Source organism: Falco punctatus, assembly GCF_963210335.1.
Source record: "Falco punctatus genome assembly, chromosome: 3".
NCBI lineage: Eukaryota > Metazoa > Chordata > Aves > Falconiformes > Falconidae > Falco > Falco punctatus.
Window position 1 is genome coordinate 35044170 of NC_137582.1, and position 11297 is coordinate 35055466.

The following is an 11297-nucleotide window of genomic DNA, read 5'->3' on the forward strand; positions in this document are numbered from 1 at the left end:
GGAACCTGCGCTAGGCGGCGGGCGTGGGCCGCCTGCCAGCGGCGGGGAAGCCGTGGGGCAGGGCCCTCCCGGCGGCCTGAGCGTATGAACAGCGCTCACGGTGTGGAGGTTTTGGGTTTGTTTAGGGCTGGTGCAGCATTAAGAGTTTACCCCAGCCGTGGCTCGAAGCTGGGCCCTGGCGCAGGCGGGCCTGGCCTGGCCTGGGCAGGGGCCACAGATTCGCTCTGTAGAACGGCATTTTCTAACGCACTGGAGCCCTGGCAGCACTTCGGAGCGTTGGTTCAGTACTTGCCCACAGGCTGGCCTGCTCGGGGTCTGTGTACGGAAATCAGGGGTCCCACCGCGGTATTTATGCGTGGTGGGACCCCTGCTGGGTCCTGAGGAGCAGGGGAGGCACGGCACTGTGTTCAGCTGCTGGCGGCCTTCTGCCGGCCAGGACTCTGGGATCTTGCTTGGCCTGCATGGCTGGGGAGAGCCTCTGGCTGACTGTAACTACTGACAAGGCACTGGCTGTTACAGTACGACCAGGAATTTGAAGAGAAATGTAACTGAAGGTGAAGTCTGGTTAAACAATTTCAGTAAGGCTGGACTATATGTCCTAATGGGCTTCTTACTTGGACTGGGCACTGTGCATGCCTTTTAATATCAGTGCTATTGTAGTACACCTTTAAAATTCCACATTGACATTTCTTCATGAGTAACTTAATTTTTCATGGCATTATAGCATCACTGTATAACTTTACAGTGCAACGCTAAGCATTTACAGTGCAATGCTGAGCATTTGATGTAGAAAATGCAAGCCTGTCCTGATAGAGTAGATTCATCTAACCATCTAAACGTAGGAGGGGAATCATTTTCAGTGGGCAGTTAATACAGCCATTGCTGGGACTGGGTGAGTTTCAACTCATGTCTCGCGCATAACAAAGACTAGACACTTAATTTTTAAATATCTGCATTTATACAGATGAGTGCTATTGTTGGACATGCTCGCTAGCCAGTGATTATTAATACCTGTTTACTGCAAAAAATCCATCATGCTTTTCTTCACACTTTGCAGCCCCAAAAATGAATGTATACAGTAGCTCATGCAAATGAACCTACATTGATGTTTTATCAAAGAGAAATACTAAAGTAAACTCTACAGCTAGTATGAACACCTGTATAGGATGCAAGTGCAAACATCTTAGCATGTCACAGAACAATGACTTTTCCCATGTTTTTTGGTTTGCCAATAGCTGACTGCTGTGTGAGGTCTGTTTCATGATCAATAATAAAAGTAGAATGATGTTTCTGCCAGGGAAACAAGTAGATCCTTAAGACTTTTAGTAAAAATAAGTTTGTGCAATAAGTTTGGCAGAGTACCAGGAACAGGAAAACAGGAATATTGCCAAGGCAGTAGTTTGTCACATGTCTCTTATGTGCAGACTCATATTCTAAATAAGTTTGTGAATATGGTCATGGGGTCTGGTGTGGCAAATAGTAAACTGTCTTCCCTCTAATGGAACTTAACAGAAGTCCTTGAATAGCTGTTGAACTCCTTTCAGAAGGCAAGACAAAACTACTTTGAAATGTAATGTTCCCCACAAAAGGTGAGCTGAAGAAGAGGAGACCAAAAGGGAGGATCAAATTCATCGGTCATATTAAATACAGTATGTTCCTGGATGTCTGCCAAGGAAGAATAACACTGACTTTTTTCCCTAGAAGGTTTCTTCAGGTTTTTCCTTTGTTCCATTGCTTCTTTATCCTTGGTGAATGTCAGCAACAGAAAGCTTTTTCAGAGGCAATACAGGAGAGTTACTGAAACTTTGCAAGCCAAAGTGGTTTCTAATTTTTCTATATCTTCTCCCCTTAAAAGATTTGTGATGGTGCAGTGATAAGTCAATACCATGCTTGAAACACTGTAGTTGATTGAAAAGGAAATAAATAAATGTTTTAAAATCTGACATTGTTTAGACAGATGGGGTTCTTTCTAGTCCATCTAATCAGTAAGTGGATCATAAGAAGGACTAGTGAGTACACACAGAAAATTCTTGACAAGATTGAAATCGAGGCTTCTCATCCAAGTACATTGAAATTCAGTTAATCACAATTACAAAATATGACATATCGATTTTAGGCAACAAAAATATTCTTCCATTACTTTTCTAAACTGGTTTCTTTTCAATCTAGAGAAACTACAGTGACTGAAGATATCATTCCTGATAAGAATTAGCTAGTTGATAATTAAAAACTTGACATTGAAGGCTAAAAGAATTTTAAAAGAAAATTTAAAGGGAAGGTCCTAAATGCTAGGAACACTAGAAATGATTAGCTGAAGTTTCAGCTTTCAACCATAGCTGTTACCTAGCACTCTCTTGACCTCATTTTAGCTGGCAATCAAAAGGAATGTCGTTCCCTATTGACTATAAAAATTGTGGTATTTTGGCGTTTTATTTTGATGATGATACAACCTTTTGGTCTACTCCATGTATCAGGGGAATCTTAGGCTTGTCTTACAGATGTGTCGAGGTTATATTAATCATTTATCTTTGCCCTATATCCAGTGATTGCGTCTCTGGATACTGTCATCAAAGTGAATTTGTCCAGGTATTGAGTACGTAGTTGGGTATGAGGCAGGAGACACTGACGTATGACACCCTGACATAATCATACAGACTGTGGCAATTTATCCTCTTAGCCAGAGGGAGGAGTTTGACATTTTACAGACAAACTGGGACGTGAATATTTATGGCATACTTCAGAAGACTCTGCCCTTACATATTAAAAAAGAAAGCAGTTTGGCTGAAAACTACCTGTTGTTGTGTAACCAGCTGTATTTTACTAGGTTCTGCCCTGGTAATGCTCATGTTAGCGTGCTGTTTCCAGAATGTCAGTTTTTGTTGGATTTGTAGGAATGTTGTCATTACCTCTGCTCTTACCTCCTCCTACTCTGGCAACAACACACCAAAATGAGAAGCATACTTTGCATGAATCTCCAAAGCATTTCACTGAAAGTCTATAAACATTTATCTGAGGTAGGCAGAAAGCACACGCAAGAAAGTAGTAATCTCAGTGGGGTTTTCTGAAATTGGGCAGCTTTGTCAGAAGTAAAAAATCCTTATTAATATGCTGCTTGGGAGATTTTGGAAATGCTTCTGTTGTACAACAAATTAATGTACTGTAGGATGAACAGTGTAACAAAATCAATTGCATCTGTACTTTAAGCTGCCATTTAGTGTAATACTGATTTGTTTTAATCCAAATCCAGCTGTACATGGCTGAACACCTAAAATAAAGAGTTAGAAGATTGTGGGATATCAAAAAATATATGTGCCTTCACAGAGAAGGAGACTTAGAAAAGGCACGGAAATTAAACAGGAAATTACATATTTTAACAATTTAAAACATTTGTCACACTTAAGTTCCGATTAATGAATACTGGTGAATAAATATTTGATTTATTATGAATTATTCATAATACATGGTAAATGCATACTTAAATACATATTGCAATCTATAAAGTGAATAAATGCAATTTAAAATGCATGCACATTTTTATAAATAGAGGTGTATTTCATGTAGAACTAAATTTTTGTAGTCTGTAGGACTTGCTGTTTTTTAAGGTGAAAGTATATAGTTGTCCTGGTTGTGGTACAATGATTTGCAGAAGATGGAAGAATTGTCTTATGGTTAAAAGCTTCTCTGGAGCTGTGGATTCTGTCACTGACCATGCTGCACAGCTTCTATGTGCTGATGGAAACCTACTTTAACCAAGTCATTGAAAAAATTAAGAAATAACAGTCTGTGCACATGCCTACTTTAACTAAAGGTCTTTCATATGATGACATATTACGTAAACCTAATTTTCCACGCTAATTTATTTTGTATTTGAGTGAAAATCATGCTGTTCAGGACTTACCTGAAGCACTGTGTCTTTCAGGTTGGACCCTGTAAAAGCCATGAGTAAATTGGTTCCGCAACTTGACTGGCAAAACGTAAGAACTATGTAGCTACTAGTTGGGCACTTAACAACCCTTAAGGTATATGCTTAGCTTCTTTTTCAGTTAGTTTCCTGCTTTTTGCCCATTTTCCTCTATATCTCTTTAAAAAACACCAACATTTTTCTTGGAGCAGAAATCTGCGGCAATGATACATCCACATCTGATTGAAGAGAAGCTCCTTTTCTGTATTTTGAACATAAAATGTACCAAGGATTGGTAAATACATAGAAAAATCAGTGGCTGCACCTTAAAAGGCACACACCAAACTGGTGGGAACTTTCAGCTTTCTGTTCCACAGCCGCCATACAGACAATGGAAATGATGGTACAGCCCTTCCCCTCAATGCAGTGTCCAAAGATTCATACTTGCTTAGGAAGTGCTTGGGTACTACTATAACGATGAATGCTCAAGAAAAGCTGGGAAAAAAATTGGTAATTTTTTTTCTGGGGCAGTGTTTAATCAGTATAAACTAAAAATTAAATAAACAAGCTCCAGTATACCCATTGAGTGATGAGGATTTGGCAAATCATACTGGTGATGACTGGTTATCACTGTTCATTTTATGTATTGATGGTTGGAAAAATAGTACAGGCTGTTCAACTAATGCCCATGTCACTGTCAATAATGTAAGGAGGGCTGATTTCTTTCTTCAGGCTGCTATACCCTTCCCCTTTCCCTAGGCCTGACGCAAAGGTCACATTTACCCACCTCTCGCAGTTGTCTCTGAAGACACGTAAAAAAAATTGAAATCTGTTGCTGATAAGCAGATGAGAAATGAGCATTTACTGTGCATTATTCGTTACACCATTTTCTGTAAAAATACCTCCAGACCTTAATAAATTCTGAAGTACATATTAAACCAACATGTACATGATTTGCCAGTGTTTCTTTAAGTATTTGGTTAATCATCTTCACACAGAAGGCATCAGAACCCAAAGTATGCTTTTATTCTGAATGATTAAGCCAGGCTTCCTGTAACATTTCACTAGCAAGTAGGACCATGACAGTCTGCTAAGAACAAAGCGAAAGGGCAATACATGTAATCCAGCCTCTGGAGTCATATAATCTGCTGTGAAAAATCAGAAAAAAATGGGGAAAGGAAAAAGCAATGATCCCAAAGATGTGAAAAGAAAAGAAAAAGCCAAGATAGAACTCAAAAGAAATATAGGTTATTTAGATGGGGTAAGTTTTATTATAGGATCAATCGTTGGGGCAGGGATCTTTGTGTCTCCCACAGGAGTGCTAAAGCATTCCTTACTCAATGTCGGCGTTGCGCTAACGATCTGGATTGCGTCTGGGCTGGTCTCTCTGATGGGTTCCCTCTGCTATGCGGAGCTGGGAGCTGCGCTGCCCTTCTCTGGAGGAGAGTACAGCCATATTAAAAGAGGCCTTGGATCCCTGCCTGCCTTCATGTTTATCTGGACGTCAACATTTACCAAGCCAGCTTCGAATGCTGCTCGTGCCTTGCTGTTTGCTGAGTATGCCACCCAGCCCTTCTACGGCATTTGCCCTGCACCTGAAGCACTGAAGAAATGCTTGGCCTTGGCCGTTCTCTGGTCCCTGGGCGTTTTGAATGGCTGCAGTGTCAAAATGGCTGCATGGGTGCAGACAGTTTTCACTCTGCTGAAGATGATGGCCTTGTCTGTGATTGCTGTCGGTGGCATAGTGCTCCTCGTTGGTGGGGGAAAGGAGAGTCTGGCCAGGTTTGAGGATGCATTCAGCTCAGAAATGCCCAACCCATCAGAGGTTGCTGAAGCCTTCTTCCAAGGACTGTACGCATATGGTGGCTGGTGGTCCCTCAATTATATGGCAGGTATCTCACTGTTCTTTAGATTTTGTTCTGCAGTTGCCATTCTTACTATGTTCCTCAGCTCATCTTGATAGAACTTGTTTCAAGACCATAGGATCTCATGTTTTACATGAGTCCTGTGTTTGTTGGAGCTGGTAGAAGAGGCATTGTTGGTCTCTCTAGGGAGGTTTCTTGCTTCTTGTGGAGTCTCCAGAATCAGACTGACATTTCCAGAGGAGTACAAGAGAAATCAAAATAGTTAATTTAAAATCTCATGCATAAACTTGGGGTTTTTTCATACTTTAAAAGGTTACATTTTGTCTCTCTCAGTGTCAGTGTCAGTGCGTTTTTTAGAAAAGAATTAAGGTACCCGTGCCAAGCTGCGTGCACAGTAAGGTCCAAATTAAAAAAAAGATGACTGATTTATTTGCATTTAAATATCTGTACCTTCTCTGAGGTTATGCAGCTGGCTTGTACATGAAAAAAGTCACTTTTAATTGTGTTAAAATATCGTAATTTTATGGAATATATAGGGTGGTCAGTAATCACTTCTGTGGGAAAATAGGAGTTTTGTACAGGAGGTGAGGAAGAATCTAAGGGAAGTAGTATAAATCCGTTCATATATCTTGTGTTCAATTTTAAACATTCTAAACCTTTTTGAATATCTGTTTACTTTTTCTGTGTCTGGTGACATGTGGCAGTAATAAATAGAGCAGTTTTTCATGGAAGCTGCAGAGATAATGTTCATAATGTTAATTATGCACATCATGAGTTAAATGAACGTTTAATAGTATCATCAGATTTATAGAATTGAATCGTAAGCAACTGGATGTTGCTCTTATATCTTTAACCCTATTTATCCATTGACCTCTATCACATGTAAAACATTAAATAAAGTGAATGTGTGAAATGGGTAACACAAAGTTCAATGGTGAGAACCGTGTGAAAAGTGGGTTAACGTTTAAAAAAATGACTTAGTATTCCAGCATTACAATATGCTGCAATAAAAGAAGTTATATATATCAGCAAAGTATAATTTTGAAATCTTAGGATTTCCTTAAATGGAAACATTTAGCATTTTAAGCCCAAGAAAATAATTTTTAAAAATTGGTAAAATACTAGTTTTCTGATCAGTTAGCAGTAATAATAAATAGGATACACTGGGCAGCACAGTTGTTTACACAGATGCAACCTGTGCAATAGTCCCCTTCTGAACTGAATTTCCTATTCTTTAACAATAACTTCATTCCTGTGAGCTTTGGCTACAGCATCAGGTGCCAGCTGGATGGCAGGACTGTAATGAGCAACAAACCAAATGGAAAGATAAATTTAAATTGGCAATTTTGGTGATTGTCCTCTTTTGGGCTCAAAATTACAACGTGTATTTCTTACATTTGAAATAAATCCCAAATTCTTGGATAGTTCATGTCTGAATTTTACTGTTATGCTCATTCAGTCCCTCTGGCTCTGCGCGCTGCAGCTGGCGCTGGGGCCAGCTCAAAGCTGATGTTCTGAGCAGGAGACAGAAATTATATTTGAGGGCGGAAAGGGATTTCTCTCCCCAAAAAAGAGCTTAAGTAAACTGCACATTTGACTTTGCACTTCTTCCCCCTTGTGAATTATTGATTGGTAATACTCAGGAATTCTTCTTTAAATGCTGAGGGAAGTGGGGAGGGGAGAGGGAGCGAGAGGGAAGGGATGAAAGACTGAAAGAGATGAAGGACTGAAAGAGATGAGGAAGACCCTTTTTGACTGAGATGAGGATGAATTATTAGGGTTCTGGAAACCAGCTCCATCTTTTGCTGGGATGATCACATGATCAGGAATGTTTGTGAGTGCCTCAGTTGTTCAGCGGCAAAAATTGGAGTTTTTCCTTATTTGGTAAGAGTAGTTTTAAGTTAAGATGCCAGGCTTAGCACTAAAAAGTTTTCCTCTTCAATTTATGCCCTGGAAAATACAGTCAACAGTAGAATCCAGCTGGGAATGGACCCCTTTTAAAGCCACTGCATTACTACTCTTCTGTCAATACCTCCAGCCTCTCCCTTTACCTTGTCTGCATTTCCTGATATAAGGGCGAAGAGAAAGCTTTTGTGCAGAAATACGAAAATTCACTCAGAAAGTTTCTCATCAGGTCTCATAAGGTGGTGTAAGAATAAATAGTCTCGCTTTAGACTCTCATATTTAAACTAGTGACTTAAAAGTATAGCTACTTGAAAATTTCTTACCAAATCGATTTTCTAATGTAAATCAAATATGTTTTTAATCAAATAAAATCAAATTTATCAGGCCTTTTGTCATTTTTTTATCAGACCTCCATCCATCTCTCCTTCCCAGGTAGTTAAAAAAAAAAGAAAGCTGAATAAGAAAAAAAAATGAAAAGAATTGTTTAGGCTTCTCTCATAAACTGTTTGATAACCACTGTAGGACCTCACAAGGAGCTTAGCTTAGCAGCCATGATTAGGGGTTGTGGCAGGACTTCGGTATCAGTGTTGTCAAGCTCTGTGCAGATTCACTACTAAAACACACTTGCAGAAGCCACACTGCTTGCTTCATTAATCTTTTTAAATTGTGTTTTTCAGAAGAGATGAAAAACCCTAGCAGAAATATCCCCTTAACTGTGATGACTGCTGTTCCTGCAGTAATTATTTTTTATTTACTGGTGAACATCTCATATCTGACTGTCCTAACACCTAAGGAAATTGTCTCTTCAGGTATGGATTTGACATTTTTTGTTAAAAAGATATGGTCCATTAGCATACCCATTTGATGTGAATTTACTGGGTTATTCCTGCTGATCTAAGTTTTCGTTCTAAGTTTTAACAGAGGATTCTTGTTTAATTTTAACTGTACAACACAAGTTGGACTGAATGCAGAAAGAATTTATTATGTGCTGAAAATGTTGGCTTATACCTGCACTGTCTAAAAAGAAATCAGAAGTGTATTAAAACCTGGAAAATCAGGTGGAGATTGGGTCTCTGTTGAGCATAGAGAAGACCTTTGTTTTCCTGTAGTTTTAATCCTCTCTTCTCCTTCCTCCCCTACCTCATGATGTCTCAGGCTAAAGCTGTTACTGTTTAGGAGGTGAACAAGTCTACCTTTAGTAGCTAGCAATATAGAAAAGACTATGGACGCAAAAATGTAACCATTTTGTGGGTGGGTGGATTCATGATAAATATTATGAATCCTTAGAAGAGCCTATACAAAAATCCAGTGTATGTAAAGCCTCTCTCAGATCTTGTACCAATAAGCTGCCCATGAATAGGTCCAAGAGGGGCTGTATTTCTCCTTGATTGTCCAAACAGCACCTTTTAAATACCACTGTAATGAGACTGAGCTCTTAGACCTTGCCTCCAGGAGTGACAAAAAACATACCATCATTTGGATGGATCAGTTATTATTTTTCCTGTGAAAACAGCTCAATAACATAAATGGGAGCAGTATAACTGTCACTCAGCAGCCCTTTATTATTGCTCAGCCATTGGCAGGCTATGTGTTGGGAGGGATGCATACATTTTCAGAGCCACCCTACAATGAAAGAGGCAGTGAGTACCAGGGTATTTGCGTATAGCAGCTGCCCAGCTGGCATGACCAGCTCCAAACATCCCAGGGGAGCTGTGCTTATCTGTGTCAGCTGAGGAGATAGCTTTACAATTATATCTCTTGTTTCAAACGTTGCTATGCATTGCTGCAGTTCTTATTCTTTCACTATGGGTTTTTTTTGGGGCGGGTAGTAGGTGGTGGGGTGGTGTTTTCCCCATCTGTAATTAAACTTCCTATGGTACACAGGTCACTGCAAGACCTATATTCCTCATAGCTATTGGTTATAGCCCCACTAAATATTAGTCCTCACTACAATATGGGCTATAGCTAATTTCCTAGCATTATTGAATGTCTCTTGTTCAGAAATAATCTTTTACCTTTCTCAGTTCCACCCAAAGCAAAACCTCATCAATAACAAGCTCTCTGACCCATCTCTGCTCATACGTGCACTCGTGTTGGCAATTCCCTCATAACAGTAGATCATGTCACCACTGTGGCCACACTGGGGACTAATGCATTCATTTTCCTTCTCTGCATGGCCTTGCCCATGCGTGCACGTTTGTGATTCATGGCAGTGAGATGCAGCTTGCTCCCGCTGGGCAGTCCATCACTATGGTATTGGCCCCAGCAGGTTTACCTGGCTTGCTCTGGCTGGCAGCACTCCTTCTTGCTGTCATCCCCCCACCCTGAAAATTTTTAGCTCCTGAATTAAATACCCTTAGGATTCCATTAATCATGTTTGACTACTGTAACAAAAAACCCAGGCATTGCTGGTAAATAATAGGTGTTTCTTGTATTTTGTTTTGTTTCTGTTGAGTCTGTTAGTAATTCAAAACATGATGCCTACGGTACACTAATGCTTTGCTTTCTTGCAGTTGCTGTGGCAGTCACTTGGGCTGATCGAGTGATCCCTTCTGTTGCCTGGATCATTCCTCTCTCTGTTGCTGTCTCAATATTTGGTGCCCTCAACAGCAGCATGTTCACACTAGGGCGATTAAGCTATGCTGGAAGTCAATCAGGACATCTACCTGTTTTAATATCTATGCTTAATGTCCACTCCTGTACTCCAGCACCAGCCATGATTTTTTCAACCACCATCGCATCCATTTTTATCATCCCCTCTGACCTTATTACGTTAACAAATTACTTTGGATTTTCTGCCTGGCTTATGATTGGATTGACTTGTGCGAGCCTGATTGTACTTCGATACCGGGAACCTCATCTACATCGACCATACAAAGTAAATGGAAATAAGTTACAAAATAGTTTTACAGATATTTTTGAGTCATGGGTAGCATGCAAAAGTTACAGGACAAGTGCAGGTAAAAACTGGATAGTCACTTCAAAAATACAAATAATAATCACAATGTTTAGAGCCTTATTCAAAAACTTGCTTTATTGTAGAAGGAAAAGAACAAACAGATAATCTCTGCCCCAGAGAGCTTGCACTTAAAAGCAAGAGATGAATATATACGGAATGGGGGAGACGTACAAACATGAAACCATACCAGTATCAAGCAGTAACCAGAACAGTGTGGGATCCAGGCTGGCCATTCATGGTTAATTAAACCTTGATCTACTCTCATCTTTCCTGACACAACCTCAGACATTAATGATATGTTTAATTTCCTCTCAACCTAGCTTTCAGAAATCTGGGTTAGAAGTGTATGATTACTGTGAAGTCTTCTTCCAGGCATCGAACCCTGAGTTTCTTTTAGAAGTTTGTAGTATCATGTGTGGACAAATGGTTTTCAGGTGCTACCTGTCTCTCCACCTTAACAATGGAAGACGTCTGAACAAGTGTTTTAGAAAAGACGCCTATCTTGTAGGCAGTTTGAGGTCAGATGAATCTTGTCATGGGTGAGATTGCAACAACATGAGAAATGGTGCTCTAGTGTGGCAAAGAATGCATTATTACTCTTATGAATGAGGCATATAATCACGTGGTCAGTTTATTTCCTAAACCAGTCTTTTTCTTTCTCTTGCAG

The 11297-nt window shown here is 39.9% G+C and overlaps 1 protein-coding gene across 1 annotated transcript in view; it reads left to right on the forward strand.

The window, feature by feature from the left end:
- The first annotated feature begins 124 nt into the window (after positions 1–124).
- Positions 125–11297, forward strand: part of SLC7A13 (solute carrier family 7 member 13) — a 46205-nt gene continuing 35032 nt past the window's right edge. Inside the window, exons 1-3 of the mRNA XM_080381914.1 lie at positions 125–5793; positions 8349–8480; positions 10185–10549. Of these exons, the coding sequence (XP_080238040.1) occupies positions 5070–5793; positions 8349–8480; positions 10185–10549 (1221 nt within the window). The 5' untranslated portion in view covers positions 125–5069. The remainder of the gene's footprint in view (positions 5794–8348; positions 8481–10184; positions 10550–11297) is intronic.